The following is a 27,999-nucleotide window of genomic DNA, read 5'->3' as shown; positions in this document are numbered from 1 at the left end:
AGGACCTGGACATTTTGTTAGGATATGTGGGATCATGGTTAAATATCAGCAGCTATTAAATGAAAACCTGACTGCCTCTGCCAGAAAGCTTAAAATGGGCCATGGTTGGATCTTCCAGCAGGACAATGATCCAAAACATGCATCAAAATGAACACAAAAATGGTTTACTGACCACAAAATCAAGGTCCTGCTTTGGTCATCCAAGTCCCCTGACTTGAAAGAAACAGAAAGCCAATATTAGTGGAGGGCACTGTATAAACAATATGGGAAGGTTACAAAAGGAAAACATACGGATAAACCAAGGAAGACAGCAAGCATCAAGATAGAAAACTCAAAGCAATGTGCCTTGAAAATATAAAATGCCCAACAAAACAACTGAAAAACAAATGGGTAGAAATAGCAGTCACTGTTTGTGCCAGAACTGTAAGATATCAACTAAATGAAATTGGATTTACATATAGAAAAGCCAAACAAAAACCAGCATTAACGTCTAAATAGAAAAAAACACAAGGTAAAACCTGAACAGTGGGCTAAAGACAAGCAATCATGGAGTGTGAATGTGATATTCAGTGATACCAATCATGAATCTGCATTGGCCAAGAAGATGATGTTGGGACTTTTGTTTGGTACTGTTCTAATGAAACACAAAGATGACTGCCTGAAGAAAACAATCAAATTCCCCACTCATTAATGATATGGGGTTGCATGTCAGGTAAAGGAACAGGGGAGACCTCAACAGTCAATACATAGGTTTTAACAAGACATTTTAACAAGGGTGTTAAAGCTTTTCTTCAGGAAAGGCAGATCAACTCAATGACATGGCCAGCAAACAGTCTAGACCTCAATCCCATTAAAGATTTATGGTGGAAATTTTATAAATTGGTCCAGGACAAGGCTCCATCCTGCAAAGCTGATCTATCAAATGCTATTTGAGAAAGTTGGAACCAGCTTGATGGATAATATAGCTTGATATATAATTTTTCATTAGAGAAGTCTATGCCTTAAAGAATTCAGGCCATCATTAAAATCAAGTCATCATTAAATCCTGAGGAGGAGCAACAAAGTACTAACTGATTTTTTTTGTTGATTCCACAATTTTTTCCTCTACTTGTTCTGGAAAACAATGTCATTAATTAAAATTATTTAATTTAATTTGTTTGAGGTATGTTTCATGAAACCAGAATATTCAGCTATTAAACAAAAATAGTTCTGTGTCATATCCGTGATTTGTTTATTTGCCACAAAGTAAAAAACCCGGGCGAGCATCCAGGGGTTAAAGAACACTGAAGAACATCTACAACAAGTGGAGAAAATGTGCAACCACAGTATCATTACCAAGAACAGGAAGTCCTCCAAAACTGACAAATGACAAGAAGAAAACTTATCAGGGAGGCTGCCAAGAGACCTACAGTGCTCAACGCTCCCTGTGCAAAACATTCAAGCCCAACTAAATGATATGGTCTCAACTTTTTGAGCACAAAATCAAGTCAAAGAACATCATACCCAAGTACTGACTGCTCTCTGCAAGTGACAATCTCTCGTAGTCTTCATGTATGGGGTAGGGTGGCTAGATGGAAGCTCTTTGGGACGCAGCCGTGCTTTATTGTTTGCCGTAAAACGGTTGAGCACTGCCGTGTGTTATTGTGTCCTGTCTCAAAATGCGGTAAAAACTCACACGACGTTAATAATGTGATTAAGGTGTTTACATGTCTGTAGTACACGTCGATAATGTGACTAAAACAGGAGTACTCCACATATCTTAATTCGATTTGTGTTTACTTCAAGTATGACCTTAATCAGATTAAGGTCATTAAAAACTGCTGTTTACATGGTATTGTCTTAATCGGGGGTAAATGTTGGATTATTGTTGTCCATGTAAACGCACTGAGTGTCTGATGAGACCAATTCCAAAAGGTATAATTACATAAGTCCAAAAAGTATGCTTGGTGCAAAAAAACAAACAAACCCCCAAAAAACAAAAATAAAGCACATCAACAAAAGAACACAATATCCACGGTGCAGGATGGTGGTGGCAGCATCATGCTTTAGGGCTGCTTTTCTTTAGCCAGAATTGGGGCTTTTATCAAGGTGGAGGGAATCATGAATAGCTACAAAAACCAGCTGATTTTAGTGCAAAACATTCATGTGTCTGCTACTAAGCTGAAGATGAAAAGGAATTTCACCTTTCAGTACGACATTGACCCAAAGCATACATCCAAAGCAACAGATGAATGGCTTAACCCAAAGACGATCAATGTTTTAGAATGACCTAGCCAGAGCTCAGACCTGAATCCAACTAAAATCTGTGTGGTGAGCTGTGCACAGGAGATGCCCTTACAATTTGACAGATTGAGAATGTTTTTGGAAGAAAGAGTGAGAAAATACTGCCAAGTCTAGCTGTGCCTCGCTGATACTCTTATCCAAAAATTGGGCCAAAGGATATTTACACATCTAGATGTAAATATCAGGAAATGAAAACTGAAATTCTGATCTATTGTCTCATATTCATCTTTCAATCTCAAAACCAAATGTCTTCAGTGTACATCAAAAATAATAGAACTGGCCTTACCGTTTCAGTACTTTCATTGGGGACTGTATTAGATAAGGGGTGTGCACACTTTTGCCAACAGGTTATTGTAAGTTTTTTTGTCTCTCCTTTTTCCCCCCCATAAAAATTTCTCAATTTTGTTGGTTGTTATATCAGGTGGAAAGGTGGGAAAAGATCTGATGTGATTGATCTTGCTCTCTTATTTTTTTTCTATGTCACAAGAGTTTGCAAATTTAACAGGGGGTGTAGATTTTTGTTTATATGCACTGTAGGTGTATAACCCATTTTCAGTCTGTTCAGTTGCTCTCACTCCCACTCTCTAAGCTCCTGTAGCATCTCGTCTCCTGTGTTCCCCACGAACCAACATCCTGGAGGTAGGAATAATAATAATAATAATAATAATAATAATAATAATAATAATAATAATAAAAGTAACTATATATACATACTATTTTACATGGATACAGATATATGGGGTAAAGTCAGGAAAATTGGGTAATTGTGTAAATCATCATGTGAAATGGTTCAGATCTATGTGGATAATTTAATACTGTTGCCTCAATAGTACTGACATGTACAAAATAATGTGATTGGGCAGCTTGCCCGTTATTTTTTTAAATTTTTTTTTTAGAAAGTTAAAGAAAGTTGCCTAGTGAGTGTCATTCTAAATTTGACGTGAAATTTTACTTATGCCAATTTTAACAATGAGACTGTTCTAATAATATTTTTTTTTAAAATAACAGTAGTGTTGGCTTAAGGCCTCGGTATACTCAGACAATGTCTGAGAAGGTTGTGTGAAACCATCTTCAAGAGTGAAGCCTTCGCACGTTGCCTTTTGCGCTGCAATTATGTCTTACAGTTTGTGAAAGCCAGCTGAACAGCATCTCTACATGACATAAGCTGAGGCCTTTACAGCAGGATATCTGACACTAGAACTATAATGCCCAAAAAATTATTTACTATTTCATATTTTTAATACAGAATCATAAAGACGACCCAGCTTAAAAAAAACAACACACATTTGAAAAACATGCATCATGTCCGAAATTATTTTTAATAGCTTTCTAAATGACTTGGTAAACAAAATCATACTTACCTGACTACTTTATATATATATATATATATATATATATATATATATATATATATATATATATATATATATATATATATATATATATATATATATATGTGCGCACGCGCTACACACTCAAACTTACCATTGGAGGGAGAAATTTCTTCAACTTCAATGTGGTCAAAATCATAGCTTACAAAAGCACTCTGTTAAGAAAAGATAATTGGAAAAAAGATTAGTTTTATATTATATATATATATATATATATATATATATATATATATATATATATATATATATATATATATATATATATATATATATATATGTATGCTGTGTTGTTTTAAATATAGATTAGGTCATGTTAACAAAAGTAACTAAGCCTGCAGGTACAGATGTGTGTCCAATTTCAAACAATACACTGCGCTGCTGCCACATGATTTTCTGATTAAATAACTGCATGAATGTGCAGGTGTTCCTAATAAAGTGGACGGTGAGTTTAAGTGCAATTGAGATAATATAGAGAGGAGTTATTAAGGCCTCTTGGGACAGTTTATGGTGTCAATTGTAATAATTTCTAATAATATATAAATGGTGTACCTTTACATAAAATAAATAATATTGTTAGTAAAAACTGAATATGACTGCTGAATGAGTGGGACTTCAGAAAAGCCCGCTAGTCAGTATATGTAGTTGTAGTATATTAGTCTCTGTTGTAGTATAGTAGTATATGTAGTTACCTACAGCATTCTCTCTCAAGGCAGACAGAGTAAAAGTGGTCAGCACTGGTGTGGGGAAAAACCTACTTTGTAGTTAAGTAGTGACTGCCACTCTCCTTTCTCTTTCTTCGCCAATTTGATTACTGGTTCATTGCATTCCATTTTCCATGAACACTGCTCTGGGCTGATGTCATTGTACAGCTCCAGACTGGCAGAGTAATGGTGGGTGTTTACATATGCACTGGAAATGGGGAGAAAAAAAACAATAAATACAACTACAATATTATTCAATTAGGCAATCTAAACACTAAACAATGGCAAAACTAAACAGAAGGCAGGACTACAAAATCTTTGTTAAATCAATAAATACTTCTTTAAAACTAAGCCCAACATAGGATTTAAGGTGTACACTGACCTGTAAAGCACTCTGTCAGAGAAGAATTCACACTTCTGCATCATGGGGTTGGTAAGCTTTATTTTAAGAGTGACTGACTCTTCTTCTTGAAACCACTTGATCTGTGGGTGAAAACTAAAACATGCAGAAAACGGGACAAAAAAAACTTGATAAATACAAAATACATTCAGAATATTGCTGCATATCTTTAAAGACCTGAAAGATAAAGCGTCTGGCTTTATTTATTTTATTATTACTTTTTAAATACCTTTTTGGTGCACAAATACCCTGCCTGTGGCCAATGTGCAAGACCTCATTTCTGATCTTACTGTCCCCTGTTAAAGTTTTAAAAATATTCACGATCGTCACTGGTAACGATCCAAAACATAATACGACATCAAGTATTCACTTTTAAACCGACTTGCCTTCGTCTGAGCTGTTAGAAAGAGCAGGAGTCCCATCCTGAGGTAAAAATCTTAGATCAGCAGATCTAAAGGAGCACAGAAGTGTGAATACTCGGTGTACAAAATACAAAATAAACAAAAATTAACCGTAAAACTGACATCATGTCCTCAAGGCAAAATGAAAGTAATGTGATTTATGATTTATATTAACATTATTATGATCTTAGTCAGTATCGTCACTCCACTTACGTAAACATGTGTTCAGCATCTAGCCAGGCTTCCAAAGAGACCTTACTTCGTCCTTTATTAGGTTCGGTGCTCTGGTTTGTATTTGGAAGGTTCTGTAAGGGTTCACAGGGTTCACTGTCTGTACACTCAGGCATGTTGATTCCAGCCTTCACCTGACTGGCCAGAGCTTCCTCAGCAGCCTGACCCCTCTGTTCCAGAGACGCCACCTCACTCTCACATCTGATCAGACCAATTACAGAATCAAAAACACAAAAGATGTTAGTAATATTAAAACTTAGACAATGTAGGCTCTGAAGTGGCACAACAGAAAAGCATTCAAGTAAATAATTCTCTTTTAAGAGGTTAGTATAGATTATTCATGCCCAATCTGACCAAGGATATTTATTGTTTTACTTCTGTTTTTGATGCAATGATAAAACCACCACTGAACACAATTCCTCCTTGTATACAAAACAAAACAAAACTCTTATTTATACACCAATAAAGAGAGGGGTCTGAAAGAGTGCAAACAATAAAAAAATAAAGGGACTGTTTGTCTCTAATTCTTAGCAGCAAACTGCTTAAACTACATTTGTGCAACACATCTAATTAATATATTAATGGCTGTTATGTTAAATAAAGTTTATCAATTTGCATGCAATTCTCAAAATGCCATTTATCGGTGGATCTGATGTTACAAAACTGATAACCAACTATGGAGCCAATCTTTGGGAAACGCAGGTCATCAGCGCTTTATAGTAATGGAGTCATCTAAAAAGTGTATGACCTGGGCAACTGTATAAGATTTTTATATGGCACAATAAGTTTATATGTGTAATAAAAAGGTATATCATTAATAATATATATGCTATAAAAAAACTCTTTATCCATACTGTATACTAACACTGCAATAAGTTAGATATCCTGTTAAGTAGACGACTATAAACTTAGTAGAATCTTATACAGTTGCCCAGATTGGCTTCCGCAGGCTTTAACGGGAGAAAATTTTAAAAATATATTCAGTTGTATTGGTTCTATGTCCACTCAATACACATTATGTCCTTTTGTGTGTTTATTTCTATAGAAATAGAAGAGAGTGTACAGCGAATGTCCATTATAACCCCAATTTTAACGCAGTGCGCACGGTTTACAAATCTAAGGGTGCAGTTTACAAAACTGAGGGCACAAATTACAAATCTGATGGCACGGTTTACACATGGCTGTATTTTTTTTTCTTACCTGACACTAAGGGGGCTCCGTACCCATCTGTGTGTAATATTTATATATCCCTGATCATGTATCACACCTAATCAAACAGAGATAGAAATGGAAACTGGAAGAGCGATAACTAATTAATTACCCATTACTCTCACGGAGCGCCACAACAGCAGAGGCCTCCTCTCCCTGGCAGAGCAACTTCAGTAGCTCCAGATGCTGAGGGTTTGCGGTGCCCATCCCAGTGGCCAGAATCTCTGCATGGACATTATACTCATTTATGAAAAACTGCAGACCTGGCATGCGTGTCATACGTACCTGTTGGCAAGTTAAAAGTGGTACAAAATATTTTTAAAAATCAGCATTAAATTAAAAAAGAAAGAATCTTACAACATTTTTACAAAAAAGTTATAATGTTATAAATACCAACTCTACCTACCATCAGATCAACCCATACAGTATTGCCCAGGCACATCACCACGTTGGCTTGATGTATTTTTCCTTTGATTTTCTGACTGATAGCTCTGGTAACCTGTAAAAAGAAAATACAGAGGAGAAACACTTTCTATCAAAACTAAATCCATCTGCTTATGATTTCTCCACTTCACAGGTACTTCACAGGTTAAATAATGAACAGTTATTAAATAATATGAAGGTGATGATTTAAGTGGAGAGGGAAATGGTTTTGTGACAGGACTAGATGAATAGTAGATCAGAAATAAGGGGGATGGATGAGTATTTGAATACCTGGTTAACCGATCTGAGGGGCCAGTATTCAGACAGCCATCGATCCATCTATTTTCCATATCGCTTATCTTACACAGGGATGTGGGGGAGCCTAGAGCCTATCTCGAGTGACATTGGACACGAAGCAGGGAACATCCTGAATGGGGTGCCAGCACATCGCAGGGCACAATCGCATACACACTCACACCCCCATTCACGAACTACGGACAATTTGGAAATGACAATTAGCATGTCTTTGGACTGTGGGAGGAAACTGGAGTACCTGGAGGAAACCCCCGAAGCAGGGGAAGAACATGCAAACTCCTCACCCACAGGGCAGAGGCAGCAATCAAACCACACCAGTGCTGATTTTGTGGCAAGGTATACTGGAGTTTTTTTGGGTGGTTTTTACTCTCGTGTGGGAAGGTACGAGCAGTCAGATTATGAAGGTCACAGGACAGAGGAGGGATAATAAATTTACTTTCACGTGGAGCTTTTATTTGTGTTTTTCATTCATATTTTTAAAATAGTAAATATACAGACGTGTGTTGACGATAAGATTATTATGAACATGCATTGACACTGTGACCGAATGAAGTTGGTTAATTCAGTGGGATTTTCACTCCTAAACCATCTGCTAATTAAAATGTTACAAAGATTAAATTTTAGCTGGCACCGGGGCCTGCTACAATTGGATGACAGGCTTAAATACTGAGGTGATAGTTAGTAAAGCTTTTGCTGTGTGTTTTTGTTAGTCATCTCTCAATATTACGTCCGTCAAACACTACAGTGTGCCGCCAATCATCGTAGGGGAAATTGATACTTGATTACTAAGATCAACAAAGCATTTTTTTCTTCTACTGGTGATTAAGTGAATATATTGGTTTGTTAACTCTTTCCGGTAATTAAATAATAAAATTTGTGAGAAGGCAAATTTCTAGTCAGAATGTATGCAAGTACATAAAGTTACCTTTGGGTTCCAGTCCATCTCTCCATCAATGGGTCGGGCCATGCACAGAATGATTTCAACAGCCTGATCCGGCAAGCTCTGGAACTCCGGGGGAAGCTGCAGTAGCTGATGTGACTTCACTTCCTGTATACGTCCTTCATCAACAAATCGAGCTGTGACACTGCTAAACAGCTGGCCTCCCTTTTCTGGCACCTTGGTCAGACACACCCTGGCACACATACATTCCACCAGCTGTAACTATGCTTAATTCATGCGTTTGTGTCTGAATTGTAGTGTTTAATGTGAGGTATAATGCTAAGTATTCATCTATAACTATTCATACTAAAACATACCGAGCAATATTTTTGTCTTTGAACTTGTCTGAAAACCTTTTTATTCTTTTATGGGTGAGAAGAGTGAAAACTTGAAAAAGGAATGATCCAATTTCTTTTTATTTATATAAATATATACACACCCCAATCCTTTGGTTTCTGCTAACATGCCTATATCTTGTTATTGATAAACCTGCAACGTCAGATGACAGCCCACTGATGTACACCTTGGATGACTGCATTTCTATTATTTGACATTACTATTTTCTCAACGTTTAATTACCTCTCTAGAACAGCAAAGCAGCATAAAACAGACTGACATTTGCAAGTTGTATCTCTAATACGATGGCACATTTGCTTCTAGCTTTTAAGGAGGAAATGCTCACAAACAGTTATGTAACATACAGAGCTCCTACAGACAGCAATCTATGGGGGTCGTAGCATTCAGATGCAGTATATAACTGGGGCTGCGAACACAGGTGAAAGACAAGCTTACTTGACTCAAATGCCATGGCAAGAGCCTGATAACGCACTTTATATATAAGATTTTTCATTAGAAGAAATTTTGAGTGGGAATTTTTTTATAACATTTTGTAATGTTTACTTTTTTATCAAGAGTGCAAATAATTCTGAATGGCACTGCATGTACCTGTGGTTCTACAGGCGGGTGGTCAATTGCCAGGCCACCTGAGTCACTCAAGTTAAAAAGAATGGCCAGAGGACAAGCATGACATAGCAGGGACCTTTTAAAAGGCTACCTTCCACTTTAAAACCTGCCACTAAACAGCGACAAACCCCTACTTACCTATGATATACATCATCTTCCTGTAGTGCATAAAAGCCACCCTCCACCACATGCGTTGCACAAAGCCTCTCTTTAGCATAATGCGACTTCATCTCAGCAGCAAGTTTCTCATAACCGTTCTCTTTCTGGTCCAGAATACGTCCATAGTACACGCTCGCGGTCTTAATGTAAAGGGGCAACACCTTTCAGGGGAGTCAACGTAAAATTATTTTAGTACTGCATCATGCTAACATTCCTAATCCTGATAGATTAGGAATAAAATTTGATTGAAGGTTGTCTTTGAACTGCATTTTTACACCAGGGAACAAGATGGTAGAAAACTCACCAAAATAGTCCCAGAGTCTGCATGTTGGGGACAATCAAGAATTTTGTTGATTGTGTGTCTGTCTGGGCAACTTGTCCTGTCCCTGTGTGCCAGAAAGAAACACTAAAGAGTAACACATACAATATTTTGACACATCAAAAAACTATCCAGAATTAGCAACGGAAATGGCTTTTCACTAATCTTGCTTAATAGAAACATGGGGAATAACTACTCTTCTGAACTTAAGCGACAACACTGCAAAAAATACCTAGGCATATTCTGAATTAGCCAGATCGTATCGTCTCTGATGTACAATTTCTCCACATAATAAGAATTTTTCATCTCGCAAAAGATGGTGTTGAATGTTACTATTTTCACATCGTCATTTATATTGTTACCACAAACAATACCATGAAATCTCGGGATATAGTTTTAAATCTACATCGCCCATCCCTATTCTGAATATTGATTATTAAAATCAATCTAATATTTCTTATTATGAGCATATTATGAATCTATAAAAGATTACTATGCCTATTTACAGACCTTTTACTAACCTTACACTTGGAATTGTCTTGTTCTACAAATAAATATGGCATAATTTTGCTAATTTTAAGTATTTATTTCTAGAAAGCAGCAAACTTATGTGCCAATAGAACTTCTGTGAGATTATTAACACAGTTAGGGTTTTAGCTCTTGGATTTCTTTAAAATTACACTTCACTATAAATTGATAATGTACACTCTTACCCACATAGCACCAGTTACATTTCAATTCCAACATGCAGCTAAAGTACAAAGCCAAATATCTCTTTCTTTATATATATATATATATATATATATATATATATATATATATATATATATATATATATATATATATATATATATATTACACACACACACACACACACACTCCACTGCATGGTAGTAGAATTATAGTATAAAGACCTGCAGAAGCCCATGCTCTTCAGATAGCTGCAGAGTGCACGGTCAGCTTTCTGCTGTTCCTTAGCCTGCTGGAATCCCAGGGCAAACTGTAGGAGCTCTGGTGGCAGTGGCATGTCTGTACGCTTCAGGTAGCGCAGCACACCAGACACGTGACGAGAATTCTGCTCAGACAGCAGCAACAAAGAACGCACCGCAGGAGAGGAGCCCTCGAAGTGATTCTGACCCAGCACAAATTACACACATGCACACAAAAATACGTTCACACGCATTCGTAAAATCCATACATCTTTATAAACACCAAAAATACCACAGATATCATCAGTTGTCTAAACACTAGTGTCAAGCCTTCTTGTCAAAGCATCAGAAGTTAACAAAAAGAATGACTACTTGATTAATACCTTACAGGAGAGATTCCGAAAGTTTTCAACCATGCAGAACATCCGGGTCCCAAACAGTTTAGGGGAGCTAGGGAAACCATAATGTACCACACATGTGGCATCCCTGATACCAAGGGCCTTTAAGCAATCATTGGTAGTCACTGAGGTTCAAACACAAAGTGGCAGTATTGAGAGAGTCTTCAATATAAATTAATTATACATCAAATAACACACTTAAATTAGTCACAATGTACACATACCCAAGATAACCTGTGTGCCTGGACCAACGTCTTTCCTCCACTGCTCAATCACAACATCAAATTGGTAGGTAAGGCCCTCGTGAACTTTGAGAGAGAATGCTTCTGTGTTGCTGAGAGCCTGGATGAATACATTACAAACTGTTAGTGCTGGAAACTCTTGGACATTTTTGTGACACTGGAATCAATGGTGAATATCCGCCAAGAACAGACCATCAAAAACTATTATTGGATATGATTTTTCCAGTAAACAAGTGTTTCTAAAGTTGTCTTCACACCATTTGAATCAGAAAGAAAATGCATGTTTTTTGATTTTCCAATGGATTTTGGTCATTTGCCAATTCCCATCCACTAGCTAGGTTTCCCATATCACACAACAGCTACTAACCAGGGAGGGTGAAGGCTAGCACATGCCTCCTCCAAGACACACAAAGCCAGCCAGAGCATCTTTATCAACCTGCTGCTTCTGCAACATCACAGCACATCTGAACACACTCAAAGGAAAATGCTGACCTTCCTCTTACTCATACATGAGCTCACAGATGCCCAGGATTGGCTAGAGTCACACTGATTGATTGCCATACTTCCCACCCAGAAAGCATGGCCACTAGCTGAGTAAACGCTCTTGAACTTCCAAGCACGATTCCAACAATAGGGCAAATGGTTTACATCTGCACCACCTCGGAGCCTCTATTAAAACTCATTCATTGGTCAGAAATGCATAGAGAAGATTCCATGCCACATAGAAAAGCAACTATACTGAAGAGAAAAATCAAATACAACACACAGACAGTACTGCTTTCAATTTGACATGAGCACAACATGCCGCATCAAAATAGAATAACAGTCACTACACTGCTCTGATAACAGCTCTGATGGTCCTTTTCCTATTTGGCCCGGAGAACACGACAGCTGTTTTGTCCACGAGTCAACTATTTGAAATGTTGTCTCGTCGGACCACAAAACACGATTCCACTGTGCTACTGGCCATCTCAGATGAGTCCAGAGAAGACGGTGGTGTTGATGTACGGCTTCTGATTTGCATAGTAAAGCCATAACTTGCATCTGTGTATGCAGCAACAAATGGCATTGAATTACAAAGGTTTACCAAAGTATTCCCGAGCCCACGTCAGGATATCCATTACAGACTCATGATGGTTTTTAAGACAGTGAAGTCTGAGGGATCGGAGATCACGCACATACAGAAGTTGCTTTCGGACTTGCCCTTTATGCACCGAGATTTGACCGGATTCCTTGAATCTTTTAATTATATTGTACACTGTAGAAGGTGAAATTCCCAAAATCCTACTGATTTGTCTTTGGGAAATGTTGTTCTCAAGGTGTTGGATTATTTGCTGATGCATCTGTTGGCAGATTGGCACGCCTCAACCCATCCTTACTCTTGAAGGACTAGGCCTTTTTTTTGGAGGCTCCTTATATCCTACGATTAAATGATTGCCTCACCTGTTTCACATCACTTTCTTATTGCAACTTGTCACATCGCTATTAATCCTGAACTGGCCCTGTCCCAACTTTTTTTGTGCTGCATGCATCAATTTCAAAATAAAAGTTTATCTTCAAAAAACTATGCAGTTGATTAGGTAAAACGTCAAATACCTTGTCTTTATAAGTTTATAAGTCAAAGTACACTTACAAATCACTCCTCTTAGTTTTATTTGCATTTTCCATACTGTCCCAACTTTTTCAGAATTGGGGTTGCATTCAGCAGGGTATTGCTCCCCCCCAAAGAAATATTTGATAAACTCCCTGCTGAACTATATTTTGCTTTCATCAGTGAGTAGCGCTCCCTGGGATAGGCTCCAGGTTCCCCGTGACCCTGAAAAGGATTAAGCGGTATAGAAGATGAATGAATGGATGGATCAGTGAGTTGCAGCAGTGACATAATGAAATGCAATCACAGCCCTAAGCCATAACTAGGGCCATGGTTTAAAGGACCTTAAAGTGCAAATTTCCAGTAGGCTTTCCCAGCCATCTAAAAATTCCCTTTATTATAGGCTTGTTGTTTCTTCATTCATACTACATTGATTGGTGAACCCTCACTCAAACTAGCTGTTTTGTTCCATGCTGCATCACTGTGTTCTCACCTGCCCAAACAAACTGCAACAAGAGGGAAAATGTACTGGGGTTCAATTCAAACTGACTAAATGCTGCATGTATCATAGCACCCTAAAACATTGTGCGTTTGGTAACAGTTCATTGTACCTTGTACACATGCTCCACTTCCTCTGCAGTGTTAGTGATGAGAAGGGTTTTCTGGGCGACAGAGGGGCTGAAGTCCAAAAAGCTGAGTATCACTGAGATCTTATTGCAGTCCAGAGACATCAGTATTGTCTGTATATAGCAAACAAGAATTCAAACAAACACACTAAAAATATGGTCTGGAAGGACAACGCACCAGCAAATATCAAAAAGCTTACAGTAAAAAGTTTGGGGAAGGCTCACATATGGGTGTGATTGTCAGGAGTCCGCATACTTTTGCCCATATAGTGTACAGTGGATATAAAAAGTCTACACACGTAACATAAATTATTTTAATGTTGCTGTATGCCTCTTGGCAGGCTCCCAGACCAGTTTTCTCCCAAACTTCATCAATTTTAGAGGGACGTCCTGTTCTTAGTAAAAGTCACTGTTGTGCCATATTTTATCCACTTGTTGATTATTGTCTTTACAATGTTCAATGATATACCAATGTCTTGGAATGTTTTTTGTAATGCTCTCCTGGTTGATATTTTTCAACACTGAGATCCCTGAGACCTGCTATTTTTCAACACTAAGATCAACACTGAGACCTGCTTTGTAAGCCTATAGGAGCCAGTGTACTTTACCTGGGGTTAAATCGGTCACTTTAATTGATGGCAGGTGTCCACAAACCTGCTACTTATTTTTATATCTACTAATAACGTAGCAGTGTTCATTCGATATTGGAGTGGTATAAGTTTTTGGCCATATCACACACACTACAAGCTGGTTGCCTAAGATAGGATACAAGCTATACTATGCAACAAGATCCAAATTTAATCCAAAAAAGCATCAACATGATACACAGCTTTTGGAAAGACATATATAGTTGAATCTCGCAGTCATTTTGCTTCTGTGTCCCCTCCCAGTCAGTGTGACTCGTCACTAACCTGTTGAACCCCACCGTATAACGCCGCCTCTTCCGGCACTGTGAAAATGATGCAGGGGTTAATCATATGATTCCGGACCACAGGCTCCAGCTCCCGACACCAACGACTGCCTACAGCAACAAGTTGCCGCACACACATGGGTCTATCCTCTCTGGACACCACTTTCTGGTAATGTTGCAAGATGGCAGTCATCTTCAAAGAGAGATAAGGGGGGAGAGAATTCAGGATTTTTCCTAACCGTCTCAATTTGAGAAACCTCCCAGCTGTTTGTTTTTTTTCTTTGCCCTTCTCACCTGTTCAGGGGCTCTTGAAAAGAGCTCATGAGCATCATCCAGAATCAGGTGGCAGAGCCTTTGAAAGTAGAAGAACTGCACCTCCAGCAACCTGGCCAGGCCAAAGGGGGTAGTAACCAGCAACTGACCTAATTCACAACACACAACACAGATTGGCTCCATGCTGCTTTCATCATGTGTTAAAATTAAAACCAGCAAGGGGGCTTACAGTTGTTCTGAATTTTGGTTTGTTTGGCCTCATTCTTGCCTACTCCGATCAGCACAGCAGCAGGATTAAGATTCACTGCTGCCTGGCTCTCCTCTAATAGCTCCAGCACTGACTCTACCTTTTCCCAACCTGGACAAACAATCACTGCTATGGGCTGAGGAGAGAGAGAGAGCAACAAGAACATCTATGCAAATCCTTTAAAACTGACTCATACTCCACATAGCTCAAAAAATTTAAAGATTAGGACTATAAGAAAAGTTAACCAACATCTTGACAAAACATGTATTTTAGCATCTCAATAGAAAGATAGATTGATTATAGGTGAGCAATGAGGACAAGATGGTAAGGTCCAGAGATTAGAGACCGGTTTAATGGTCTTCTTGTCTCGGTCTCTCACCCCAGTTTGTGCAGTGAGGGCACTGAACAAAGAGGCTAACTGCAGCTGAGCCAGCAGAGGTGGGATGTAGGAGAGAGGATCTTCTCCCCTGTGGCATATCAGCACTGTGTCACAACCTCGTGCCACAGAGGGCCAGCAGTAACTCTCGGCCAGGCCTGGTCCTGTATACTTTCTCCTCAACAGGAACTAACCCCACACACACACACACACACACACACACACACACACACACACACACACACACACAAAAAAAAAAAAATCATGCTTAATACATATTTGCATAATATTTTGCATCTACATGACAACAAACTGAAAAAAAAATGAACAAAATGTTCATTAAAATTAAATTCATTAAAGCCCTTCAATTTAAGCTGACCAGTCAACAAGATGTAAATGAATATTTCAAACTACAGAAAGAGACCCAGAACCCAAACTAGCAGGACGGTGATTACTCTTCGAAACTGCTCGGTGATGGGAGCCTGGGCTAGACAGCTACAGGGGTTGATAGCGGTAGCTGAGTGCACCAAAACTGCACTCTTGCTGGGTTTACAGCATGTAACCTGACACACACACACACACCAGACAGATCAGAACATCACAGAGAATACCAATAACAGCTAGTTATCCATTACTAATTATGAGAAAACAAACAAACAAACAAACAAACAAACAAACTGGTATTTACTATGTGCATACTGTTGGAGAATTTTCCCTAATCCCCACATAAAACCAGCACACAAATCTTATTGATCAGGATTAATTCAGCAGCAGCAGTGAATTATCACTTCAACTATACAACAGAAGTGAACCCACAATCAGAGGAGGTGTAGCTCTTTTATACTAAAGTGTAAACAATAAAACAATTTCTCATAGGTTACAAAATAATTAATATTCTTAATGGTATAGAAAGGGCAAATACAAGGTTATTCATCTCCTTATAAGACTTCAGAAGGTGGATCCCTAGAGTGATTAAAAAGATAGAAAAGACAACATAGAGAAACTAAATTCTCCAACACTTACGTTATCATCAAGAGATTCCGAGTGTGGATTTATTGGATCTGGGTTCAGCAACTGTAGCAATCTGCATATACATTCATACAAAGAAGCAAAACTATGACATTTCTTTATAAAGACAGTCAGGTGAATAATTGAATGTGAAGAGATGACCCACCTGGAACAGGCAAATTTGTCTTTGGTACTTATTGTCTCTTGAGTGAGAGCTGGTTCCTTCTGCACTGTAGAGATGACACTTGTACTACTGCAAGTTACACACAACCGAATCAGTAAACTCTTCAAACACACTACTAAGTATTTAAATATGCTTTTTTATTTATTTGTCAGACCAAACGTGTAGGATTTAAAAGAAAATCCTCTTCAACACCAAACTGAGTTAGTGTTAATTAATCTGGAACATCTGCTATGTTGATGTTGGTTGTTTCCATGTATTGCGATCAGTGAGGAGCCCCTCACGCTCAGTTTTCTCCTTAAGATGTTATGGCCTTTAAACAGTATCTTTAATAGAGAGTGTGACCTGAGTCCAGGGTGGCTGACGTCTACACTAGGCTGAGTGCACATAGCAGTATGAGCGAGAGAGGGCATTAAAATGTGCTATAAATTAAACCTTGGCACGTGCACTAGTGTAGACGCTGGTGAAAGGAATTGTGCGTGTCTCAGTGCTTGGTGCCCGCAGAACTGAAGTGCTCTCACGGGTTACAGTTTTTCAATCAATTCACAGCGTTACGGTTGCAAATGCCTTTGTGTATACACAAGTCACAGAACCTTGTTCTCGTTTTTGTTCATGTTTGCTGAGACTGCTGTGTGTGCTGAGGTCGGCTCTCTATTAGACATACTGTTTAAATGCAATAGATGTTTTATCAGGCTAGTTATATGCTGAAGTACGTCCTCTTGATTTTTTGCCTATCTACTTTGTTTTGATCATTAATCATGAAATTTGTCAAGATCTTGGCCATTTTATGTCGTATACATAGTATAACATGGCATCGGGTTTTGGTATAGGAGCATTTTTTAAAGCGTAAACAAGCACAGTATTGGACTGATACCGGACTGAAATGTAACAAGAAAATTGGAAAAGGCTAGTTACCCGAGGTCATTCTGCACCTCTGCTGTTTCATCAGAAATTCTTGAAGTCTTTTGATCGTCTTCATTAATATCATGCTAAAACACATTTTGGTGATCATTAACACACCCACATTCTTCTCATAATGCTGTGTTTAATATTGTGAAAGACATTAAAAGATCAATAGCAATGCAGACAAGACAGTTATTACATGTAGTTTTAAACTTTGGAACAGAGCATAAATGTAAAAGTCTTACTTTGGTACTCAAGTTCGAATTTGGGAAGGGGTTCAAAAACTTCATGAATCTGTTGAGGGAGAGACAGCTTCTATGAGTCAGCTATCCAGGACAAACAAACATTATTTGTGACTATAAAAATACATTACCGTACCTAAACAGGTTTAGTTTTTCAGACAACTGCTCTGCAAGGGCATGCTCTGTGTTCTCTCTATACGATTCTTCAAAGTCCCTGAAAAGAGATGAATGCATTCATGAATGTATTAAAGTTTATATAGAGCCAGTACGTATTTGCTTAGCTTGACGTTTGCTGAAATGAATGAGGCACCAAATCTATATATACTGTGTGGGAAAAAAACAAGAGAAATGAAATAATCCTTTAATGTGCAAAAGAGGTACTGTGTGGGAGAGCCTGAATCTACCTATGAGAGAGTGAAACCAAGTGAGAGTGTTGTTCAGGTGTGTGTGTGTGCACAAGAGAGAGACAGTCCCCTTTGAAAGTATTGAACAGTAAAGCCAAAGTCTAATAAAAGTAAACACCACATAATATTTGTTTGCATATCCCTTGCTTGGATTAACTACATCTGGCAACATAGTGACATCATCAACAGTTGCACTGTTCTTTTCCAGGCTTGTACCACAGCTTCTTTCAGCTGTTGTTTGTTTTGGGGGGCTTCTCCAATGTAGTGTGTTTTATATCTGAACAGCTGAAACGAGTCTTTAGTAATTCCAGACTTATTTCCTGTACTAACCTACGTAGGTTTGTAACAAAATCCGCTTCTGGTCTTCATTGGCTGCTTGCTGACAGCAGTAGACCAATCACAACAGACTGGAACACCTGACCAATCAGAGCAGAGTATGCTCTTTGAAAGGAAGAGTTTAGAAGGAATCCTTTAGAATGGATCATTTAACGAGTCATTTGTGACACTGGGGGGGAAAAAAAGGGTAATGCTGCAATTTAAATTATGAGCACATAAAAGTATTTTTTGACCTTGGATGCATGTAAATCTATAGTATGAGACCTTTAAAACAAAATTAGGCACGTTTCAAAACCATAATATGTGCGCTTTAAGGTTTGCTGATTGACTTGCTTTTCTCCCAGCTCTCTGGTCTTTATGTTGGTTTAACCTTTTTAACAACAAATGCAGTCTTCACAGGTGAAAACCAGGGCTCAAGAGTAGACATTCAGCGCTATTAACTGTTTAAACAACCAATCTAACAGGACACACCTGGGCAACAAGAAGCACCTGTCAGTCACATGTTCCAATATTTCTGATCACTTGAAAAATGGGTGGGTTCAAACAAAAAGTGCCATGTTCTAAGCTGTTTAACACATCTAGATGAAAAAAGCAGGAAATTCAAGCTGGAGTTCTGATCTATCGGCTCATTCACGTTTTGTTCTCAAATCCAAATGCCTTCAGCATATAGAAAAAACAAAAGGATTGGCCTTTCCGTTCCAATACTTTCGGAGGAGACTGTAAATACAAGGCATACTGTAGAGATTAAAGCCCACTGAAGCATAATGAAAGGCACTGATGCTGTTTATTAATGGTCCTTTTAAACTATCCGTTCTTAAGTCACATACACATTCAGCATAAATGTTATCTTCTACAGAGGTAAGACCAGGAGAGACAAGACCAGGAAGGACGTCAAGCCCAGGACACTGAACTTCTAACAGCCAGTGAGGATGGGAGAGACCAAGGTGTTGGACGTCATCGACTCTTGCGAAGACCTCACGGACATTACTGAAGACTTGACTTTGTTTCATTAAGTTGTCTCACTACATCATGCTCCAGGATGACTTACTGGATCTTCCTGACACAATGTTTATTTAGATTTATTTACTGTCTCCATCATTGTCATGATTATTATTGTATGTCTGCTACTTAAACTGGTGACGTCACGTTCATTTCGCGTTTGTACTTGTACCAATATTATCTAAGTATGGGATGCTGAATGAAGGTTTGTCCATCTAGAATTTGATCAAGATAGCTTTTTATCACTCCACATGAACCCGTCTTAGGTTGCTCTGAAATACTCACTTAAGGACTATCAGACAGGGAATTGAAGGAAATATTCACCTTTAATTATTTGCCTGACTCTATGGTCATTTGCTGAAGTTTTATGTTCATCTCCGACTCTCTACATTAACTATGCTGAATACGTCTTATTTCTGAATGACAGCTGGAGTTTATCCATGCTTTACTTTCACCAAGACAACTGATGGAAGTTTAGCTACCTACCTAACAAATGTAAGTGAACTCTGCTGGCCAGCGTCAATACTGGGGGTGTACATGGGCATATAACTGCTAGAGCTACAATTCTATCATTAAACTACCACCTCACAAAGCAAAGTTGGTGTTTAAATAAATAACTAATAAATGTAAACACAATCAACATGATTTAAGTAAACAAAAGTGTAGGAAATTAGTGATAAAACCCTCACCCAGGCTTTAATTTCCCTTCCTCAGTGCTCATGGGGACTGCATCTTTGTCATGTACTCCACATTTCTCTTGTCCATCAGACTCCTAAAAAAGATCAAAGGATATTAGACTGGTCCAAACCACTGTGACACACTGCTTACTACACCATGCCTAGAACTGTATAGACAACGCAGAAGAACTTACAGCAGATACTGCTCCACTGGGAAAAGCCGATTTCACTGTAGTCATGACAGATTTCACGTGGTCTATTTCCGAACAAGAAAGGTAGAGGGCAATGAAACGCACAAATAGCAACACGCCAGGATTAATCAGATTCTGACCAGGAAAGTAGTACTTACGTGGCATGAAATCATCTTTCTCACTCTTCCTGGTTAGGAAGTGTGAAGGAGCAGACCTCACTGTACAGCATCCATTCATTTTGAGAATATGTTGAGGACTGCTGTAAATGTCCCAGGCCAGGCAGACAGGGGAGCGATCGACACACCCGCTCTGATACCCCAGAGACTTCTCACTTTTGCAACATGCAAACTTTTTCACCACCAAATCATCATTTACACAGATCTGCAATGCAAAAACTGTTAAGTGTGTAAAGAGTTCAAATCTAGTTAAAAACGAGACAAAAGGTCTCGAGAATTATTCACTAGAATATTATAACAATTACAATGTTATAGGAATTATTTATTGGAAATAATGTCTCTCTGTTAATAAAGATATTCTTCTTGAAAATAGCAGAAACCACGGTCCACGGTTCTGGCGCACTATGGCTGCTTTCACATCATCCAGGTGGTTGAGGAGATACCCCCATACTATGTAAAGCGTTTTGATTGTCTAGAAAAGCGCTATATACATGTAACTATAACTAATGATCCCTGGTAATGGAGTTAATTTGGCACAATTACTCATCAAAGTCATATTTACTCTAGGGCTGACACTTGCCACTTCATTACTCATCATTAATAATATCCATGAACTTGATAATCCTTTTTTCCAGCATTCCATGTGCCAATCCACTGCCCTTTATTAATACGGACACACTCAGTATTTTTTACAGTGCGAGTGAGCATCAAACTGCAGGCACTGCAACTTTCAAACCATGCTACAAAAATACCATCTGCGGTGTGGCAGACTTTTCAGGAATGTCAACAAGTCATCAGCATGTTTTAAAAACAAAATTGGGACTCATATCAAGCAAAAGACATTACAAACAAGACTACTGGACTTCGGAATAGTCTCGTTCAGTAATTACTTCCAAGCTAGCTAATAAAATCACACTATGTAAAAAGGTGGAATTCACTTAGTTCATAATATTACAATAAAAATAACACTTTTCTTTCCATTGGTGGATACTGCTTCAGAGACCGAGTACACACTCCTGTATGTTCAGATAATTTTACTTAGTGTGCAGTTACTTAAAAAAAAAAAAAAATCATTTTCTTGAACTGGTCCAGTAATATATTACATATTTTACTATTATGGATATGTATTAATAAATTTGTCCAAGTATATTAATTCTTCTCAATTGCTTATTGCACCAGTCAATTTATTGTTTTTATGCTTCATCAGTTTTATCACATGGCATCAGTATTTAAAGTAACCAAACAATAATGCAGATAACAGAAATATAAATGATCCTATATTTAAAAACTGCAAATCAAACAGAGTTTGGTCACAGTAATGGTGTTTGACAGATAAAAATGTGGGTCAGCCAATAATTTAGATATGAACCTAGGCTTACTCAACTGCAGTTGAATGTCCATGAACATAGTGATGTTTTAAGTGCTGTGAAATTACCTTCACATTTCTGATGGTCAAGTACAGATCAATAACTGTGCAATCATCATGTGTTTCACAAAGAACAGCCTCAACCAATGTAGATGCTGCAAAGATGGAACATGAGTAGTATAATTCTAACATGAATATGCATAAAATTAGAAAAGCTTTTTAAATATGATAAATAAACTGGAACCTTGTACAAGATTGTGTAGGTATTTTGTAGCAGAGCTGTCCCAGTGAGGGGATGGACTGAAAGTGGGCACCAAAGAGAAGATCAATGAACCAATACAGACACAATAATTAACAGATTGATCTATACGAGTTTGCCTAATATGTATAATTAGTAAAAATCAAAAGCTTTCTGGACACTGTGACGTCTTACACAAGCTCCGCTGACTCGTTGCAGAGGTGCACCTTGAGTTTCATCGGGTAAATCCGTGCCAATTTGAACCTTAGCACCCGGAAGGGCAGTTGCAGGAACTTATCAAGCAGAGCCATCACACTGCAGGAAAAAATGTTGAAAACTACATGAATTGGCAAAATCGCAGATGCATGTAATTGTTTTGCAATTTGATCTTTTGCCGTGATGTTTGTTACTAAACGAGATCTTCTATCTGTACTCATGTACGACGTACATGAATCGAAGAGGGCTTTGGCTGAATGCACGTTGTGATGAGGTCACATGACGTGTCTGCATTTTAGTAATTTTGAAAAACTGCAAAGCTGCTTCTAATACTGTGAAGTTTGTTTGAGAAGAAACTCTGACCAAACAAGAATCCAGTAAATTTATTTTAAATGATATTTTAGACAACTAAAACCTTTTTACTTATGATTTCTTTAAAGTAGTCTAAAATGCAGGTTTATTTATAGAGCTTAAAAACAACTCACAGCTCACTTGCGTAATTTTCCACCCCATGGATCTATTTTTTTGGTTCAGTTGTTTACTGCACACGTTTTGGGACTGTTGTACCACTGAACTTATTACAATCTGCACTACACAGATTCAAATATGCAGATACATAACATTCACCAATGAAAATCTGCAGAGACCGCAATTTCTACACACCCATCTGTGCTGACGACGACACGCTCGCCATGGTCTACTAAGAAGCACGCGGCCTGACTCCATGCTGATCCCAGGATCAGAGACTCCACTTTGGCCCTACACCAGCTCCTTAGCTCTGGCCAAAACACTACACACATCTAGCAGGACAGAGACACACAGATCGATTGATTTCAGACATTAAAGTAGACAAGCTGCTAAACACAGCAAATCTGAATATAAATCAAATGCAATAGTTTTACCTAAATTTACAAAACGTTCATACCTGTCCCTTCTCCAATGATGATGGCTTTAATTTCTGCAGATCCAAGTTGACCTTGTTATAGAAGAGATTCATTTTAACCTGCAGGTTCTCGTAGTCTTGAGGACTCTTGGCATGCACACCAGGTCCTTTCACAGTTCGCCCCCAAATACATCCTGGATCCTCAACCTCACAGAGAGAAGGAACAAACGCACATCTCTATACACCCTCAGGAAAATACAACCAGATACTATTTGATCAGAAACACCGTTTTCGCGTTCTAATGTGGACTGACAGAATACGGAGATATTCAAAAACGATGACATATTTTTAGCCATGTGACCCATCCAACTCGAAACAAACAAGACGGCAGATGATGTACTGCAGTTGTTGTGCCTGATATCCAGTTTGATGGAGTTGTTATAATGATTAATGTCACTTTGTCCAACCTCCAGATTCACTTTGAAATAAACACACACGGTTTTCAGACTTTAAAAAACTTTTGAAAAACGACAGTGTAGAATGACAGCTTTTTAAAATGAAAATACCATTTTCAGATGTATCTGGATTAATGTGGACATAATTGGCTGTGCTCTCTGAAAGAGAGGGTTGGCATTACTCTCCTCTCCAATCAGAGCAACACTAGCCAATTGTGGGCTTCTGTGAACCCGTATGTGGAAGAGAGCAGTTAACACAATCCTCCTAGTGTGTTCATCTGTCTTGAGCTTTAACAGTGTGTGATAGGTGAGCGCTAGATAGTGGGGTGGGGACTGGCAAAATGACAACATTGGGAGAAAATTATAACTGTTTTTGTGTCATTTTTATGAATTATCTCTGTACACATGAAATATACACACTACCGGTCAAAAGTTTGGAGACACTTGAATGAAATGTTTCTCATGATCTTAAAAACCTTTTGATCTGAAGGTGTATGATTAAATGTTTGAGATCGGTGTTGTAGACATAAATATAATCGTGACAACATACTAATTTCTTTCATTAGAAAACTAACATCTTATTTACAAAAATATATATATATTTTCTCAAACTATTGACTTGGAGCGAAATATTACGAAAAACAGCCAATAAGTCCAGCATAGGCGGGAACTCCTTTAATACTGTTTAAAAAGCATCACAGGGGGATTCCTCAAGAAATCAGTTGAAAAAAAAAAAAATGCCAAAAATACATTTCTGGAAATTCTAGGCAAAAAGGGTGTCTACTTTGAAGATGCTAAAATACTAAATTATTATTATTATTATTATTATTATTATTATTATTATTATTTTTACCACAACATAATTCCCACAGATCCCATTTGCGTTACTCTGGAGATTTGATTATCATTCTAAAATGTGGGGAAATAAATAAAAATAAAGAATGAGTGTGTCTAAACTTTTGACCAGTAGTGTACAGTATCATCATTCACAACACTACCATCCTGCCGTATGGTGATATTTTAATCATGTCACCCGTCTTTAGTTTAGGTTCCTATCTGCAGACAGATGAACAATTTTACAGTGCATGAAAAGGAGAAAAAGCAGGATAAACTGCAAGTTTGCAGCTGCTAAAATAGTGTATTGTATAAATATATATTCTGCCTGTATGAATACATTAGTGCCAATACTGTACCTTGATTATTGCCAATTCTAACATTTCTCCAACCTCCATTTCCAAACCTGAGAAGCAAAACAGAAGTTTCAGAAGAAGACCATTACAGACTCCGGTAGGTAATTACCGATGTAAAATACCCGTTCAATAGCTGATATGTGCTCTTTTTTTTAAATATTTTTAACTAGCTTACATTTTCCAGGTTCTACACAAGTGGAAGTAAAATGAAGTGGACTAAGTCTAGCTTCAACATGGCGGCCGCTCAGACCTCACTTCATCCAGTGTCGGCTAAAGCCTAGGAGATTATACAAGAGACATTTTCGAGGTCTTTTCACGAGTGCTTTAGTCGTTTTTGGGGCTAAAATAATTTCACAAAACACCGCAATGAGCCCCCCCCCCCAAAACCCAGAAAGTTTAGATGAGAAAAGTGCATGGCATCAGCAAAACTCACCGCACTTTTATCATCTAAACTTTCTGGGGGTTTTCGAGACTTAAATGAGCACCTCCGTGATGACATAAAGGTTAAACACAGGACAATACACACCTTGTATTTAGGTCCACGGGGGTTATAATCTCTTGTGAAAAATAAACGTGGTCGAAATTTACGCGTACTTGTATCGGCTCTTCGAGAGCTGGCTGTATGTTGTAGTGCCGCACTTACTACTGTACATTTAATTTAACGGTCCTGACCGTGAACATTTCTTTAAATCATCACGACCAATTCCAACAGTTTACCTTCAGACGTGAATATCAGGCTGTGTTTCTCCTGTGCTCATCACCGCGAGGTCCAAACTAGCGGCTAACTGGTGTATAGGATGGACATGTTTTTAGCTAAGTAGTAAATCAGTCCATACTGTTTCAGCTCATCATTACTGGCTTTGGTTTTTTGTTTGTTTGTTTCAAAGGAACGGGCGTACCTTAGGCATAGTGAACATAGGTGCGACTACTTTCTATTAAAATTAATGTGGGCATACAGTGTGTAAGTCCAAGTTATATATAAATATATATATATGTATATTTTAAAAAATGGTTGACGTTTCATCTAAAATGTCTCTCCTTTGGCTGTAAATTGGCGGCTCCTGTCACTTGCCGCTTTCCCCGCCCACACCGCAGAGAACTCTGTGCTTTCCAGAACTTTCCCCTGACACCTGCCATGTAACAGGGGGTGGAAATACTCAATATTTCGTTACTATATTTAATTATTATTTATTTATTTTGTTAGACATTATTTGAATATTATTGAAATTGAATACTTGTATTAATTAATTAATTATTTTTATTTAGACCATCTCCTTCTTCATTTCCTGTTTTATGTTTGTTTGTTTGTTTGTTTTTCCAGGTGAGCATGTGAAGCCCACAGCCCCTGGAGAACCTGCCTCGGCATATCTGCCTGTCAGAGGTACAGAAAGAAAACAAGACTGAGCTGTACAATGTAGAACAGTCTTATTGCTGGATGCAGTTGTCTTAGTGCTGTTGCTTGTACTATTACTTTAATTTAGATAGAAATATTATGATTAATCTGTGGGGCTCACTGTGGTTTAATGATTATAACGTTCTCCCCGTGCTGCAGGGGTTTCTTCCAGGTACTCCGGTTTCCTCCACCAGTCCAAAGACATACATGGTAAGCTGATTGGCATGTCCAAAGTGTCTGTAGTGTATGAATGGTGGTGGTGGTGTGTGTGTGTGTGTGTGTGAGAGAGTGTGAGTGTGAATGTGTGTGTGTGCGCTCTTGCACACAGAACAGTGGACAGTTCAGATGAGCGTAGAAAAGATCCAGACAGCATGTTGTAGAAGAAACTTAAATAAATATTTATTCAGCAAACTTTACAGTCATGTCTTTTTCTTCATTCAGCACTGTAATCTTGTATATCAACAAGAATAACTTCAATTGTGTAAGAAAACAGTGCCAGCCTTATGTATAACACTCATGTTCCGTCTTCCTTTGTAAGTGAGATCCAAATTTCATGATGATTGGACAAAGTTTGTGGGAGAATACATTTTAGTTAACACTAAAAAATGGCTGACTTCGTTTTGGTAAATCACATATTTGTTACACCAAGAACTCTTGGCACCGTTCAGGGAATAAATAAGAATCATGATTTGATGTTAAAAGTTACGACCAGTTTTAATCATTTGTGAATTATAGCAACCCTCAGATTTGAATTTAGACAAAGCTTCTTGGAGTCCCTTAGGTCCTGGTCCTACACCCACATACAGTGTTTGGTATCAATACGCCACACCATTGCGGAAATATGCCCTCACTTCCTGTTTGGCAACTTTGCCATCAAATTTGTTTGCGTGCTATGGTCAAACTGTCCTGTATATGAAAAATCCAAGAAACAAGGATTTTGTTCGGTTTGGTCTCACCATTCTGTGGTGCAAATTTCATGATATTTGTAGGAGAAGAAAAAAGCTGTCTTTCCAAATTCAAAATGGTGGAAAATCCAATATTCATATTTGATAATAATTAACATAATGGTATCCACTGCAATCTGCATGACCCAAAGAATCAGAGGAATACTATGAATAGATAGACTTGGAATTGAAACTCTCAGTATTACCCATCAGACACAGAGTACTTAGTAGTACTTGCAGTAAAGACACCCATGTTTAATGGCTGCAGTCTAGAACAATGTCTTCATGAAGGCGTAGACCAGTGATTGTGTATATGCCACGTATGAGACTTGGATACAATAGTACATAAGCCAAATACCATACATCATCATTGGTACAGACCCGAACAGACCAGCATTCTCATGTTGAGCCACGAGCAGTAGCTGACACGTTTGTGTTTTGTCCTGGTGAGTTAAATTCAGTTGTAAATGACATTTAAATTTGAATTAGCCACTTTGCATAATGTATGAACAACATTTTTTTCTTGTGCTCATATAATGTTACTATAGCACTATAGTCAGTCATCACTCTAGGCATATTATGCATTTTTTAAAAAATCTATATACCTTGCAATATTTAAAATTGTTTATTTAAAAAATCACTCTCACACAAGTGTATGATTAGGCATCGGCTGTAAAACTTCATTCATATTCATTAACTGCCCAAGAGTACCCAATCCAGCTACTAGCATTTTTGGGAAATGGGAAAATGAAACCAGAGAGCCTGGAAGAAACCACACAAACACATGGATATGGAAAACTCCATATACAGACATTAACCCGAGCTCAGGATTGAAGCCTGTTGTAAGGCAGAAACACCACCACAACCATG

At 38.1% G+C, this 27,999-nt stretch overlaps 2 protein-coding genes across 3 annotated transcripts; both read right to left on the bottom strand.

The window, feature by feature from the left end:
- Window positions 1-10: 10 nt before the first annotated feature.
- On the bottom strand, window positions 11-5,134 carry LOC124628879 (putative ATP-dependent RNA helicase TDRD12). Its single transcript, XM_047159987.2, has 6 exons — window positions 5,113-5,134; window positions 5,005-5,071; window positions 4,758-4,871; window positions 4,430-4,583; window positions 3,769-3,829; window positions 11-2,916 (listed from the first exon to the last, which is right to left on the bottom strand). The coding sequence occupies exons 1-6, from the start codon at window positions 5,132-5,134 to the stop codon at window positions 2,855-2,857; spliced, it is 480 nt and encodes a 159-aa protein (XP_047015943.2). The 3' UTR covers window positions 11-2,854.
- On the bottom strand, window positions 5,124-25,815 carry tdrd12 (tudor domain containing 12). Of its 2 annotated transcripts, none has more exons than XM_017484741.3 (31): window positions 25,510-25,815; window positions 24,796-24,842; window positions 23,190-23,354; window positions 22,928-23,064; window positions 22,244-22,363; window positions 22,055-22,110; window positions 21,880-21,965; window positions 20,427-20,649; window positions 20,272-20,333; window positions 20,090-20,172; window positions 17,798-17,875; window positions 17,665-17,713; window positions 17,432-17,505; window positions 16,502-16,588; window positions 16,351-16,411; window positions 15,783-15,890; window positions 15,331-15,516; window positions 14,934-15,087; window positions 14,726-14,853; window positions 14,433-14,624; window positions 13,507-13,635; window positions 11,287-11,404; window positions 11,048-11,187; window positions 10,650-10,867; window positions 9,721-9,802; window positions 9,396-9,577; window positions 8,280-8,487; window positions 7,023-7,115; window positions 6,729-6,901; window positions 5,390-5,608; window positions 5,124-5,226 (listed from the first exon to the last, which is right to left on the bottom strand). In XM_017484741.3, the coding sequence occupies exons 2-31, from the start codon at window positions 24,832-24,834 to the stop codon at window positions 5,148-5,150; spliced, it is 3,729 nt and encodes a 1,242-aa protein (XP_017340230.2). In that variant the 5' UTR covers window positions 24,835-24,842; window positions 25,510-25,815; the 3' UTR covers window positions 5,124-5,147. The 2 variants fall into 2 exon arrangements, with proteins under 2 accessions (XP_017340230.2, XP_053541982.1); XM_053686007.1 differs by lacking the exon at window positions 25,510-25,815 and adding an exon at window positions 24,968-25,130.
- Window positions 25,816-27,999: the final 2,184 nt, after the last annotated feature.

Source organism: Ictalurus punctatus, chromosome 14 (assembly GCF_001660625.3).
Source record: "Ictalurus punctatus breed USDA103 chromosome 14, Coco_2.0, whole genome shotgun sequence".
In the NCBI taxonomy this organism is placed as follows: domain Eukaryota; kingdom Metazoa; phylum Chordata; class Actinopteri; order Siluriformes; family Ictaluridae; genus Ictalurus; species Ictalurus punctatus.
This window is presented reverse-complemented; position numbering and strand designations above follow the sequence as displayed.